General features: G+C 39.4%; 1 protein-coding gene across 1 annotated transcript in view; it reads right to left on the bottom strand.

The window, feature by feature from the left end:
• Nucleotides 1-16,335, bottom strand: part of ALOX5 (arachidonate 5-lipoxygenase) — a 98,469-nt gene that overhangs the window by 6,492 nt on the left and 75,642 nt on the right. The window contains exons 11-12 of the mRNA XM_082268002.1: nucleotides 4,083-4,204; nucleotides 257-357 (exon numbers count right to left, since the gene is read on the bottom strand). Coding sequence (XP_082124128.1) covers nucleotides 257-357; nucleotides 4,083-4,204 — 223 coding nt within the window. The remainder of the gene's footprint in view (nucleotides 1-256; nucleotides 358-4,082; nucleotides 4,205-16,335) is intronic.

The raw sequence follows: 16,335 nt of genomic DNA, 5'->3' as shown, positions 1-16,335 counted from the left end.
ATTAAGAAACAGTAAGTGTTTTGTTGAAAAAATAGTGTAAAGAACATATATTTTTGCCCAATTGGACCATCCCTAAAAGTAATCTATTAGTTCAGCATCTCTGGCAAACTGGTAGGCCCGTTTGCCCTTTGGGAAAGGGGGCTGCTATAGGTGAAGAGCAAAGAAGCCAGCTATAGTGTCTGACCACCTGTGTTAGGGTTAAGAGTGACAGTAACATGGTCTAAAACGTTAGAGTTATCCTTTAATCACAACATACCTGGCCAAAATTAACTGCAGCATGCTGTCCGGAAGCAATGAAGATGACAAGCGTAAGATACTCGGTCAAAGTTTCTTTAGTTTTGAGCGTTTTTGGAAAACCTAAAAACATAACCAACAAATCTATTTAGAATGCATACATATTGTACATATTTTATTGGAACAATAAATTGCAAATTTAAAATGGCATTTTTAAGTTTAAACATGCCATATAGATCTTACTGAGCTAAGATTTTAAATAACATTGATCCTTGTGAAATTGAGTCAACAATTTCTCTATAATGTCAAAACAATGTCTCTCTTAAGAAGAGGAGATTAAGGGGGGATATGATCAACATGTATAAATACATAAGGGGTCCATATAGTGAACTTGGTGTTGAGTTATTCTCTTTAAGGTCATCACAGAGGACAAGGGGGCATTCTTTACATCTGGAGGAAAAGAGATTTAATCTCCAACTACGGAAAGGTTTCTTCAAAGTTAGATCTGTGAAAATGTGGAATAGAATCCCTCAAGAGCTGGTTCTCAGCTCAGTAGATTGCTTGGAAAAGGCCTGGATTGTTTCCTGAATTTACATAATATAACTGGGTACTAACAATTATAGGTCAAGTAGATCCAGGGAATATTCGATTGCCTCTTGGGGGATCAGGAAGTTTTTTTTGCCTTGCTCTGGATCAACTGCAGGTATAGGATTGTAAACAAACATAAATAGACTGGCGCAACAGGACTCAAAGGTGAACCTCAATGACCTCCTATAAATCATGTCAAAGAGAAGCCTTTTGGATATACACATTAGATACTTTAGTACCTGGGGGCCTCAATGAGGAAGTAGAGACCAATTCCCTGGTGTAGGGCTCCTGTTCTTTTGGGGTCGAGACCAGCCATGGGTCAGAATAGAACTGGACACTACTTATAACTCCTTCTTTTTATTCATGACTTCGATTATGATATTTAATAGTTTTATATTCAATTTGTTTTTATTTCCTTTTTACTATCACACCTCTATATATATATATATATATATATATATATATATATATATATATATTTTTTTTTAGGTCTAATGTGATAGTTTTTATCTCCATTTATGTATTTTTAGCACACGGTTATTGTGTATTTTTAAACTAGTTTGTGAACGAAGGTTGCGAGACTGTGTGCACATAAGTGTATGTGCACACAGCTCCCCTTTTTCACATTTAAATGAAGGTTGCGAGAGTGTATGTTATATGCACACAACTCCCCTTCTTTTTATTTAAATTGTCACTAGCTCTATCTATTCCAATTTATTCCATCTGTTTATATATTATCAGGGTTAATTACCATACTCTTGATGATTATAGATTTCTTTTTTAATTTCGTTTTTATTTTATTTTATTTTATTTTTGTTTTTATTTTATTTTTATTCCCATATTTATTTTCATATTTATTTCTATATCTATTTTTATTTTTATTTTATTTTTATATGTATTTTTATTTTTTCCCAGTTTAATTTGTATCATCTTTATTAATTTTTCCCTTCATCATTTCTTGCCATCATTAGGATTGGTTCTAGATACATTACTTTTTACCATGTGAGGTCTCCAATTAGCATGTATGTTATTTTATTTGCCTCTTTTTGTATTGCACTATATGACCACATCTATTTGTATACATCTAATATCATCCACGATCAGTTACTAGGTCCCATTGCCGTTCAGGTGTCCTTAGTTAGGTATTCGCCACATTGGACTCTTCTTAGGACCCTGCGGCAGTCGAGTGTTCCTCCCCTATATAATGCCCCTCTCCAAGATGGCGGGTCTAGAGGCCTGAGGAAGGAGCGCATGCTCCGACAACACGTCGCCTACGTCATCACGCCCCACGCTCTACGCCCAACCCGGAAGTCCGCCGCCGGAGGCGCTGCAGGTGTCCCCTGGGTCCGGATATCGCTGACTCTCGCAGCCAGACACGGATTCGTTTGGAGCACATCAGTCCCTCCTCGCCCAGGCATTGGAACAACCTATCCTTAGAGGATATTCACCATGTTTTTATTCTTTTTATCTTGGGAGTACCCAGTATGGTAGATGTCTAATAAATTACAGAGTCTATTGCAGTTAGAGTGGCGCTTTTCTTCTTTTCAGGTATAGGATTGTGTATATGGGATTGTATTATTATTTTTTTCCCCTTTTATTGGTTGAGCTAGATGGACTTGTGTCTTTTCTTAACTAGACTAACTATGTAACTATGTTATGTCATATGGCAGTGATGGCGAACCTTGGCACTCCAGATGTTTTGGAACTACATTTCCCATGATGCTCAACTACACTGCAGAGTGCATGAGCATTGTGGGAAATGAAGTTCCAGAACATCTGGGGTGCCAAGGTTCACCATTTATTAAGGAAGCTTAATAAATTAGGTGAATATTCTTTCCAGATATTCAATCATGTGAAAAGACAATATACCTATATAATCTACACATATTGATTACAAGTGAACGGAAGTTATATTTTGTAATCCATACAATGAATATGAAACTTTTTTCACTTTGGATGCTATAGGAATGGTTAATTTTTTTTGTCATCTGTATTTCATTTGAGAAATTTCCCATTAATTCTTGTTGATAAATCAGGAAGTAAGGAAATCTCTCCAAAGTAAGGTAAATCCCCTCTTAGACAGCTGTCACAGGAACAAGTGCTCCCATTAAAAGATTTCCATTCTACTCATGTTTGATTTTCCCTCACTTTCAAGGCCTATTCAAACCTATGAATTGAGGTAGTGTGACTTAAAATGCAGTGCAGTGCCATTCATTGTCAATGAGAAGTACATTAGCTGCGAATGCACCAAGTCCATACTATGCATTGTGCTGTTCTACAGTGCCGTGAATTGACAAATATGCTGCATGTTTGTTAATTGGTCAGTTGAGGTATATGGCCATTCTATTCTGATCACCCAATGATAATGCACGTGTGTTAATGCATCAGATCATATAGATGGTAAAGGGCCCTTAGTCCCAGTGTTAACCAGAACAAATAGTGGGAGTTTTGCCTTCAGTCAAATTCTGAAAAGTGTTTGTTTGGGCAAAATATATAAAGGGATTGTAGTACATCTATGTAATACATATCCATTTCCCCCAGTTTTGTCTCTTCAAAAGCACTGCATGTACAGAAGAATACCTAATGATCCATGCTAGAAATCAGTGTACTCCTAACTTCCTGTAGTGAGCTGAAAACGCTGCTTGTTCTGCACTGAAATCCAATCAGTGTTATTAATTCCCCTCCGATGGACCAGAGAACACTTCAACCTTAAAGTCCAATTTAAGGCTAAATTAAAAAAAAAAAAGGTCAGCAGAGCTGAAAAAACAAAAAGCAGCTTAGGCTGCAATACCCATCTTCTTTCCAGCACTGTTCCCCACAGGAACTCCTTTTGGCCAGTAGGTGTCCTTGGTCATTCAACCCAGAAGACTGAGAACATCTTGTGAGTACAGGGGATAATGAATTGGCCCCCTAAGGGGACATGACCACAACAACTCTGCAACTGACGTTAATGATGCATACAGCAATGCTGACATCATAACATCAGCACAGTTGTTTCAGGACTGCCCCACTGGAGAAATTCTGAAGAGGAAAGTGACTGGCCTGAAGACATCTAGAAATGGTAAGTAAAAAAAAAAAAAAATGCTCAAGTGGGTGATTGGGGGAAGAGAGGGTGGGGGGGGGGGCAGGGGGAAGCCCTAAGTTCTGTTTTAAGTTATGTAGCTGAGGAAAGGGGGGAGTTCTTAAACTGAACCTTGACATAGGATATGACCTTTCAAGCATAATTGTATAAGATGCACACTCTTATAGTGGAAATTTACCAGAAGCCTCATTGTCCCGCAGTCCATAGACATAAACATCCTTCACAAATGCTTGCAGTTCACTGTCTTCACATACAGTCTCATCGCTGTCATAGTAAATATCCACCACATCTTTTGCAAAGCTGTACAAAAATAGCAAGTCATGTTTTCTTATTAAAATTACATATTTTTCATATTATATAATCCTAGTAGAAAATATAGTTTTAATATACATTGCATGTAAACAGCTGAATTTTACATATACTAATTCCGATGTCTTCTTCCTAAGAACAAAAACAGTAGGCCATAAAACAGATTGCTGCAATGATGTAAAATAGGCAGAATCCACTTTTTCCAGTTATTTGTGTGTATACATATTCCTAGGGATTAGACACAAGTTACTAAAGCAGATTTCATTCAATCAACAATAACTATTTTTACTCCTTATGCTGCTTGCATTAGTGAATATAAAAGGTAAATTATCTTTACTTTTTTTTCTACATTTGCTCAGTTACTGGTTTCTAGCCTGGACCAAAACAATTTCATACATCTTAGGAGCCTTAATGTGCATTTTTTTTTCTTTCATTTGTAGGAGGGGAGGAGGGGCTTTCTAAGCTAAGCACACCTTCCAGCCTGTATGCCTGAGCAAAGGGCAGATAGTTTCCAGGAAGTTAGTTTTACATGAATCATCTGCCCTTAGTCAGGATGGCTGTGGCTAGACAACAAAATAAAGCATGGAGACTTGGATGGATGGGTGAGTTTGCTTTAAATATTAACCACTTCAATCCCGGGCACTTTCATCCCCTTCCTGCCCAGGCCAATTTTCAGCTTTCAGCGCTGTCACACTTTGAACGACAGTTGCATAGTCATGCGGCACTGTAATCAAACAACATTTTTACCATTTTTGAGACAGATAGAGCCTTCTTTTGTTGGTTTTTAATCACCACAGTTTTTTTATGTTTTGCTAAGCAAATAAAGAAAAAACGAAAATGAAAAAAGAACGTTTTTCTTTGTTTCTGTTGTAAAATTTTGTAAATGTATGGTTTGCCATGGTTACTGGTAACACCAACAGCGCATTTAAGCTGATTGCCCAAGTGTGAGATCTGAGACAAGGAACAGTCCGACATCTTTGGTTGTTTTTTTGTTTATTGAATATGGGGATGGGAGAAGGGAATGAGTGGGAAAATTTGCAAAAAATTGAATGTACATACCAATATAAATTTTGATCTACATGTGCACTGATAGCAATTCATTTTACTTTGCATTTTAAGCACTAAAGCAAGCGCAGCGGTTGATTTCTCTATCCAGAAGTCATTCCATTCATAAGCTACCTTCACCCTCAGCTGTTGCATATTTTTTATAAATTGGACCACAGTAATTTATAACACCTAGGTCTCACATCCATTGGGCGCGAGGGCTAAACCCTATAAGGTATATTCCTATATCAGTGAATAGAGGAATGCTGATAACTGGTACTTTCCTAGTTACACTGTGATCAGCTGTGATTGGAGACAGCTGATCACATGATAAACACACCGCACTACCGATCGCCATGCTGTATGCCCCTAGGGGTGCGCATCAGCGGCTTATTCTGAAGGATGTCATATGACATCCAGTCAGAACAGGAGAGCCATCGCCCGGCTGTCATTTTGCTATAGGCCGGACGAGATGTTGTTAAAAATGACGTAAAGTGATTCCTAAGGTACTTTTTCTTAAAATAATAAACATGTCATACTTACCTGATCTGTGCAATGGCATAGAGCAGTCTTCTTTCTCCTTTTCTGGGGTCCCCCACCAGCACTCCTGGCTCCTCCTGCTCCCCGAACCCCCCATAGCAAGCCAATTTTGCATGCTTGCTATCAAGCTACACTCTGTGCATCCATTGATACACAGAGTGCTGCTCGCCCCCACCACCTGCTCTCTCCTCGCAGGCTGTGACAGCGGCAGGAGCCAAAAGCTCCCACTGCTGCCTCCATGGTCAGTGAGGAGAGAGAGAGCTGAGAGAGCTCTCAGACACGGCACCGAATCGAGATCGGGGCTCAGGTATGTATGGGAGGGGGGAGGAGAAGATGCTGCACACAGAGGGTTTTTTACCCTAATGTAAAGAATGCATCAAGGTAAAAAACCTTCTGCCTTTACAACTATTTAAATAGCATTTTCAGTTTGTGGTACTCAGATACAGTTTCGTTTTTCACTTTAATAACTGCAGAACAGGAAGCCCTGGAAACAATTCCAAGTTTTGGCTGTTTCAGAATTAGCAACAGTACTTTGAAAAAGTTTTAGGCAGGTGTAAATATAATGCTGTAAAGTAAGAATGATTTCAAAAACATATATATTATTGTTTATTTTTTCTGATTTTACAAAAAGCAGTGAGCAACCATAAGAAAATAAAAAATCTAAATCCAATCAACATTTGGTGTGACTGCCATTTGGCTTCAAACCACCATCAATTCTTACACTTGCACACTTGGTACACTTGCACAAACTCAAGGATTTTGTAGGATTAGAGTTAGGTGTAAGATTAACCAATTATACCAAGCAGGTGCTGATGATCATCAATGTCAAATGTAGGCTGAAGCACAGTCATTAACTGAAGTAGACACAGCTGTGTAGGAGGCTCTAAACTAGGTGAGGAACAGCCAAACTTTGCTACTAAGGTGAAATTGTGGAAGACAGTTTTATGTCACAGGTCATATACCATGGCAAGACTCAACACAGCAACAAGACACACAGTAGTTGTACTTCATCAGCAAGGTCTCTCCCAGGCAACATTTTCAAAGCAGACTGGGGTTTCAAGGTGTGCTGTTTATGGCAAAAAAGCTATTTGGCTATACTTTTTCTGCAGGTCACAGGAGTACAGTTTGTTCTGCCTTCCTGTGACCCATTTTCAGCTGACAGCGGGATAAAGCCTGCTGTCGCCTGATTTAATTCAGCTGGTCCAGGCTCGGGAAAGATGCCAACTTTACAGTCAGGATCCACCCAGATTCTTGGACCAGCAGTGGCCTCTCAGTGAGCTGCTGGAAGAGTGAGCCAGACACTTCTGTCCCCTGCACAGCACTGGAGGGGCAGAGCAGGGAGCCAGTGACTGGCAGTCACCACTCTCTGCTCACTGAAGGCTGAGAACTGAGAGATCAGTGGTCTTTGATTGCTAAGTTTTTAGTCTTAGAAGCGGTGGGGGACAGATGCAGCATCAGATCAGACTTAGGTGTGTTTCTTTTTCTGAAACCCTTACTTCTCTTTTATTGCAGCAGATGAAAGACACATCATGCCGACTTCCCTTTGACATTGGAAGATGTCTAGCAGTGCCATCAGCACAAAACTGGTGGAAGCCAGTGGGATTTAGATACTTCCATCTACTGTCCAGAGAAGTCTGGCCAGAAGTGGTCTTCATGAAAGAATTGTGGCCAAAAAGCCATACTCCAACGTGCAAACAAGGCTAAAGGCTCTTACACACTTGACGAAAATCAGACGAAATATCCTCAGATTTTTCTCTTGCACTGTCAACTTTTTAGTTGAAAGTGCATAATGTTCACAAAATTTCTCATCCGATTTTTATTTTTTTTGGGACATTTGTTCCTAGACTTCTGGGTCGTCAGCAACTTCAGATCATGCATGGTCTTTCGTATCCGATTTTTCGCGGACATACTGCATACACATTAAACGAAAATTGGTCATCTGGGGACGGACGATAAAAATTTTGGTGTTTGTCCCTCCATTTTCCGTTGAAAATGTCGGCATCGGCTGCTGAAAGTTGTGTACACACTAGCCGAAAATCGTACGATTTTACCTCGGACGGGAATTTTCGGCAGATTTTCTACTAGTGTGTACCCCACTTAAGCGACTTAACTATGCAGAAAAACATAGGACCTGGGGTGCAGAAAAATGGCAGCAGGTGCTCTGGACTGATGAGTGAAAATGTTAAATATTTTACTGTAGCAGGAGGCAGTTTGTTTGCCGAAGGGATTGAAAGCGGTACAATAAGAAGTGTCTGCAGGCATTTCAGATGAACAGTGAAGCATGGTGGAGGTTCCTTGCACGTTTGGGACTGCATTTCTGCAAACTGATTTGGATGTTTGGTCAGGATCAATGGTGTCCTCAATTTTTTGAAATACAGGCAGATACTTATCCATCATGCTGAACTATCAGGGAGGCACGTGATTGGCTTCAAATTCTGCAGTAGGATAACGACCTCAAACACACAGCCAATTTCATTAAAAATTATCTTCAGCGTGAAGAAGAACAAGGAGCTCTGGAAGTGATGGTTTGGCTCGCACACAGCCCTGATCTCAATGTTACCCAGTCTGTCTGAGATTACTTGAGGTTCAGTGCGGAGCTTAAATTGTTTTAAAGGCAAGACTTTTTACCTTAATGCATTCCCTCTTTTAAAATGAAACAATTTTTCTACTTGCTCCCCCCTCCCCCCAAATACACACCTGATTCTTCTCTCGATCCAGCGCTATTCCTCTTCTCAGAGATGACACAGAAGCAGCAGCAAGAGCTATTGACTCCTGCTGCTGTCAATCAAATCCTGTGAAGTAGGAACGGGGCCAAGTTGCACTGTGTGTGTTTATGGACGCACAAAGCACAGCTCTGGAGGGCATCTGTGCAATACCCCCACAAAATCAGTATAACACGTTTATTATTTTAAGAAAAAAAGAGCCTTTACAACTGCTTTAAAACAGTATTAAACCCAAACCCAAACCCAAAAAGTTATATATTGTAGCCTGGCAATCATTAGATGTAGTGGCTGCATTGTTTTTTTTTTAGGCTTTATTTCCTCTGTTGTCACCTACTGATCTAAATTAGATTGCCTCCACTCTGGATGAAGGAGCACAGGGGCACCTTTGGACAGAAGCATTGGTAATCGGGGGGAGGGTAGTTTTAATTGTACTAGAAGATTTAAATACACTAACAAATTGAAGCCAAACTCCAGCTCACACTTTATAAGCAGTTATAGCAAACACTTTCTTTTCCCTTTTTTTGGGTAAATGTTTTACATAAATAAAAGCTGTTCATTGTAAGCACACCTGTCATTAGTAAATGGTTTGTCCTGACCTCTAACTGCTAAATCTGCAAAAAAAAACAGCAGACTTATTGGTCAGATCACTAGGTAAAAATAAAGGAAAGAAAGCCTGAAAAAAAACAAACAAATGCAGCCATCATATCTAAGAAGATTCTGCAATATAATAAATGTTTGCTTTTGGGTTTAATCCCGCATTAACTATTATTTTCACAGATCACACAGATTTCTGTTTCCCTCAGTAATGACTTATCTGTCTAGTACAGACAGGAAGTGGATATTTACTGACGTTTTTGGGAACTACTCACAGATGCAGCTTCTATTGACAGTAATAAGTGCATTTTCATAGTTATTAATACGGGAGAAGGTAATTTTATAGTGAGAGACACAAAACACTTTAGAAAGGGGAAATACATTTTTCTAGTGGTTTGTTTTTTTTAACATATCCAAAATACTTTATTGCAATCACATCATTCATATTACATTTATGACTCTTTCTATGTTTTAATTTACAGGGTGTAATTACATTTTAAAGAGGGGGGTCATAATATTATATAAAATGTTATCATTTTATTGGAAGCTCTGGTGCACGAGGAGAACTATGACTTTATTGGTATTGCTGAATCTTGGCTTCATTCTTCACATGACTGGGCTATTAATATTCCTGGCTATGCTCTCTTTCGGAAAGACAGGGTATAACGGAGGGGTGGTGGTGTTTGTCTCTATGTGAGAAGTGATCTCAAAGTGAGTGTGAAAGATGACCTAGTTGATGGAGAGTGTGCGGAATCTGAAGCAGTATGGGTTGAAATGTACATGGGTGTGCGTAATACTAAGATTATCATTGGAGTTTGTTATAGACCTCCCAGTATTAATGAGGAGGTGGAGACTCAGCTCCTGGCACAAATAGAAAAGGCTGCAAGGGCTGGGACAGTGTTAATAATGGGGGATTTTACCCAGGGCTTTTTTTCAGCTGGAACTTGGTGGAACTCAGTTCCACCACCTTTGGCTCAGGCCCTCTGCTCCCTGCTCACCAATATTACTTGTAAACCCAGAAGTCCAGTTTCTGTGTTTACAAGTGACACTTTGTCTCCCAATGGTTTCCACAGATCTGATCTCCTGAGTGCATGATGGGAACAATGGAGATGCAGGTGCCCAGGGTGAAGTGCCGATGCTGACACCCCCATTGGATGATCTCCCCACAAGTGAAAGAGGCCACGCTAACTACAGTGTTTGGGGAGGTACTAGAAGCGACTGGGTGCTTCAACCTAATATAGCAACAAAAGTAAGATATGTGGAAGATGGTGGAGCTTTTAAGGAGGTGGGGCGAAAATGGGGCAGTGGAGGGGGGTTGCTTGCATAGGTCAGTGCTGAAAAGGTTTGAAAGTGAGATGGGGATGGGAGGTTGCAGAGGTAAACAGCTGTGGAAAAAGGCTGAACTCAGCACTCTGTATGCAGCACACCACTGAATTGTGCACTATGTATATAGCGCACCCCCGAACTCTGCGCTCTGTATGTAACCTCCGTCCCTCATTCCTGAAATCTACACTCTTGGTATTTAATTCCCTTTTAAGACCCTCCCGCTGTTCGGCAAATTTGACCACACCCACTATTTGATGCTGTTCGGAGTTGATAAAGTTTGGGGGTTGAGTTCCTGTACCTATTTTCTCAGAAAAAAAGCCCTGATTTTATCTACCCAGACATTGACTGGAGTAATGGCACTGCTGGAAGAGTTAAAGGGCAAAAAATTATAAACCTATTACAAGACAATTTTATGGTGCAGTTTATTGAGGCCCCCACTAGAAATGATGCTCTGTTGGACCTGGTAATCTCAAACCATGCAGAGCTTATTAACAATGTTCATATAAAAGAACAGCTGGGTAGCAGTCACCATAACATGATTTCATTTAATGTTAGCTGTAAGCAAATAACGCATACAAGAAATACAAAAACACTTAACTTTGAGAGCAAATTTTCCAAGAATAAGGGCTGCTCTTTAGGATTTAGACTGGGAGGGAATATTGGTATCGATGAGCACAGTACAGAAATGGGAATTTTTCAAAAAGACTTTATGCAAACTCACTGCAAAGTATATTCCCATGGGTAATACGTTTAAAAGACTAAAAATAAAACCTATGTGGCTCACCGCAAAAGTTAAAAAAGCTATAGATAAAAAGAAAAGAGCTTTTAAAAAATATTGAACGACAGATTGCAAAAGATAGTAGGACAAACCCCAAAAAATTCTTCAAACATATTAACAGTAAAAAGGTTAGGTCTGAGCATGAAGAATTGATCGCTGTCATTTCTAAGCCTTTGGCTTCTTTCACACGGTCCGCCTCTGCAGGCGGATCCGTGTTGCTCAGCGGGGATCGATCCGCGATCCCCGCTGAGCCGGGCGGATGACAGCTCCGTCTCCGCTTGCAGAGCGGAAAGGGAGGTGTCTCGGCACCCGCTGCCCTCTATGGGGGATCGGATCAGATCCGCTCCGCTCCGATTACTGAACGGATGGAAAAATAGGGTTTCCATCCGTCCAGATTTCAGCACAGGATCGGATGCGGATGGCAGCGGGTGTCAGCGGAGGTGACCTCCGCTGACACCCGCTGCCCCATAGAGCTGCATGGAGGATCCGATCAGATCCGCCTAAAAAACTGACAGGCGGATCTGATCGGACCGCCCGTGTGAAAGAGCCCTTTGTTTGTTTTTAGGGACTCGTTAAGGACTGGAATAGTACCACTTGATTGGCGTAGGGCCAATGTGGTGCCTATATTTAAAAAGGGATTAAAGTCTTTGCCAAGTAACTATAGACCTGTTAGTTTAACTTCTATAGTTGGGAAGATATTGGAGAGTTTAATAAAAGACCACATAGATGAGTTCTTGCTGGAAAAAAATATTTTAAGCAACAGACAGCATGGATTCATGATAGACAGAAGTTGTCAAACAAACCTGATTTCTTTTTATGAGGAGGTAAGTAAAATCTTGGACAGAGGGGTGGCTGTGGACCTTATATACTTGGATTTTGCAAAAGTGTTTGACACAGTTCCCCTCACATGGCTAATGTGTAAGGTAAAGTCTACTGACTTGGAAAGATCAGTTTGTAATTGGATAGAAAATTGGCTAAAAGATAGAATTCAGAGAGTAGTGGTTAATGATTCTTACTCTGAATGGTCTAAAGTTATCAGTGGTGTACCCCAAGGTTCAGTGTTGGGACCCTTATTTTTTAATATCTTTATAAATTATATAGGGTCTGGGATTAAAAGTAGCATTTCAGTTTTTGCAGATGACACCGGCTTTGCAGTGGAATAACTTCTTTACAGGATGTCTCCAACTTACAATCTGACCTCAATGCACTGTTTCATTGGGCAACTATGTGGCAAATGAGGTTTAATGTTGATAAATGTAAAGTTATGAACTTGGGGGCTAAGAATATGCATGCATCATAGGCACCACATTGGCCCTACGCCAATCAAGTGGTACTATTCCAGTCCTTAACGAGTCCCTAAAAACAAACAAAGGCTTAGAAATGACAGCGATCAATTAAGGTATCACGCTATGTGCCTCTTCTCCCTTCTGAATTATTTACATATGGGCCTTACGTATCTCATTGGAAGGATAGGCTATATTTTGATATCTGCCCCAGCTCTCCCCTGATCTGTTACCTATGAGAACTCCGAGGAGTGTCCTGTGGGATCCTTCTGACTTGCCCCATTGCTAAGCGTGTTGTGGTCTATTTATTAAATTAGATGACCAAAGGAGTCTGGTAAGCAGCCTACTAAAATATCTATCTTGATCATGGGTGCCACTCAGTGGACGCTTATTTGGACATTCTGCTATCGCTGGGACTTGTGGTTCCTCTCAAGTGTGATTCACTACTTTTTTTTTTGGGCACTTTTCATTTACCCTTCTTTTCCACTTAAGGATTTTATACTATTTTTGGGACTATTTTTTGAATGACAATTGTTTGTTTTATTATAATTACATTTGTTGGGATTGTTAGTCCTTCTCATCATTGTTTTACACCATCTTCCATTTCACAGGGTGTTCACATCACTTGTATAATTATTTTTAGTGTTTGGTGTTTCTTTTTTTTTCTCACTTGTCTAACATTCACTCTTTAGTGCAACACATATTGGTTACATATTGTTTGGACTTTGTTCTATGAGTCTGTGTATGCAGCTTGTTTTGTTTCACATTTTTTACATTATTTTGACTTAGCGCAGGAATTTTTTTGATTTATATAGCTCACTAAATTGCTTTAAAAAAGGCCTGGATTCTTTTCCAGGTGTACATAATATAAATGGGTACTAACATTTTTTTTTAGGTAAAGTTGATCCAGGGAATATCCGATTGCCTCTTGGGGGATCAGGTAGGATTTATTTTCCCCTGCTGTTGCAAATTGGATCATGCTTTGCTGGGGTTTGTTCGGTTGGGTTTTCAATACTGTTTTTTTTTTTTGGGTTGAACCGGATGGACTTGTGTCTTTTTTCAACCTGACTAACTTTTATGTAACTATGTAAATCTAGTGACACAAAAAGTCAAATTGTCTCAAGATATGATCAAAGAAGTATATGTTTTATTTTAGCACTTTTTAGTAGTACTATATTATGCCACCTAATAAATAAATACAAACCCAAATCCAAAAAAGTTGGGACACTGTACAAATTGTGAGTAAAAAAGGAATGGGCTAATTTACAAATCTCATAATCTTATATTTTATTCACAATATAATATAGATAACATATCAAATGTTGAAAGTGAGACATTTTGAAATGTCATGCCAAATATTGGCTCATTTTGGATTTCATGAGAGCTACATATTCCAAAAAAGTTGGGACAGGTAGCAATAGGAGGCTGGAAAAGTTACATATAAGGAACAGCTAGAGGACCAATTTGCAACTTATTAGGTCAATTGGCAACATGATTGGGTATAAAAAGAGCCTCTCAGAGTGGCAATGTCTCTCAGAAGTCAAGATGGGCAGAGGATCACCAATTCCCCCAATGCTGCGGCGAAAAATTGTGGAGCAATATCAGAAAGCAGTTTCTCAGAGAAAAATTTGAAAGAGTCTGGAGTTATCATCATCTACAGTACATAATATCATCCAAAGATTCAAAGAATCTGGAACAATCTCTGTGCGTAAGGTTCAAGAGCGGAAAACCATACTGGATGCCCGTGGGTAGGGGGTGGAACCAAGGGGCAGTGCTCAGAGGTGGGTAGGGGGCAGAGACGAAGGAAGAGTCAGAAGGGGGGGGGGGGTTCCTGCACCTATTCTCTGAGAAAAATAGCCCTGGTTAGCATGTTCTGTGTTGGAAATTAAATAAAGCTGTGGGCTTTGCCCTTTCCAACTCAATTGTTGTAAGTGTGGTATTTTGTGCTGGGGAGGGGGCAAGGGAGTTTCATATGTTGAGTTGGTTTTCCTAGGCTTATGCACCTCTACAGTCAAGTAGATGTTATCCCAATCTGGTTTCAAAAGTGAAAATACACTTTAAGCTGTTGTAAACCAAAAGCATTATGGCTAGCAGGACATGAAAAATCACAAGTTGGTTTCAGGGTAAATGGCGAACATTGCAGGTTTTATGTATACACGGCTAAAAGTAAATCTATAATTTTAATAAAAACATACTCATACTACGTGATGCAAAAAAAGCTGTGGAAAAAAACAACCTCTGCTGTGAATGTGTTACAAATAAGGTTGCGTGCACTTGCTTCAGGCCAGTAGAGATAAGATGTCATAGAAACAGGAAGAACTGCAATAGCATTGCTAAAATGCAGAAGTTCAAATGAATTACCAGTCATCAGCTGAATGTGTTGAACATACCTTCATAGTGTTCCAGCAAGCATTGCTTACCCTGCCAATAACTCTATGGGTTTAATTTCAATGAAGCCTCCAGCTTGCATATAACCACTAAGGCTGGCCATACATTATACAATTTCCTTGTACAACTTTCCTTTACCAAAACCATATAATATGAGGTCAAACCTAAACACTATAAATTTGTATGCAACCAGGCCTGCCCTTGCACTACATAGTCAAGGTAAATCTAAAGGAAATTGAATAAGAAAATTGTATAGTGTATGGCCAGCTAAAGTCAAAGCTGGCATAGTGACCACAGGATCAGCAACCACTTTGATTGGTTCCTGATCATCACTGGGGACCCAAGCTGTCAATAACAGGCGCATTGAGAGCTAGCAAGTATTAATCCGTGGCTTTCAAAGGGGAGGCCTTTATAAATGTATCTCCAGCATGGGGCATCGTGCTGGCAGATGGTTATTTACAGATTGTGGGGGTAAGGTTTTAAAGGAGGCCTTCTATTTATTATAGGAAAGGCTACAGTCAGCGTGATTCTATACCGTATTTAGCCCCCGTTTACATCAGGCCGATTTGACATGTCAAATCGGAGCCTATTGCCAGCAAATGGTGCGACGTAGTTTTTCGCACTGCTTTTGGCGACTTCGGGAACAATTTCAATAGACATCTGTGCAGGAATCTGCGCAGATGCCTGTCAAATCACCCCCGAATCGTGCGAGTTTAGCTGAACTCGCACAATTTCAAAACCGCCCTCAGAGTGAACCTAGGCTAAATGTTAGGAAAACTATAAAGTGTAGTTTTAAAACCATTACATATAAAATAGTGTAGATGGATAAATAGTGCACCACATCCCAAATAAATATGACTACAAAAAACAAAAAGAGCAGAAATAAGGGACTTAAAGGTGCTACACATCTTTGTGGAAAAAGAATCAACAATGTAAAAAAACTATCTGTTCATCATACAATAATATTAAAATGCACTCAATAGTATTATTGAGTACCATACCAGAATATTGTACACTATCACTAGTGAGTGCATTTTTAATATTTTTGTTTAATAAACGGATTGTTTTTACATTGTTTGTGGATTCTTCTTCCACAAAAATGTGTAGCACCTTAGCACCTTTAGGTTGCATTCACACCTGAGCATCACATTTTTTTTTCGGGCATTTTTTTAGGTTTTTTTGTGGGCCTTTTTGAGCGTTTTTGCACAGTGTTTTTAAAGCGTTTTTGAGCTTTGGGGATTTTTATTAACCAATAGAGGAAAAATATCATTTGTTTCATCATTTGTTGCTATGTTTTTCAGCTTTTCATCCCCTTTATTTATTTATTATTATTATTATTTATTTATTAATTCTTTAACTTTTTTTGTAAGGGGTTAAGGGTTAAACATTATGGTTAGGGGATAATTAATTAATTTATTTTATTTACTATTATTTATTTATTTTTGT

Source organism: Pelophylax lessonae (assembly GCF_965119305.1).
Source record: "Pelophylax lessonae genome assembly, chromosome: 9".
Classification (NCBI taxonomy): Eukaryota; Metazoa; Chordata; class Amphibia; order Anura; family Ranidae; genus Pelophylax; species Pelophylax lessonae.
Note: the sequence above shows the minus strand (reverse complement) of the source record. Positions and strands in the feature narration are given on the sequence as shown.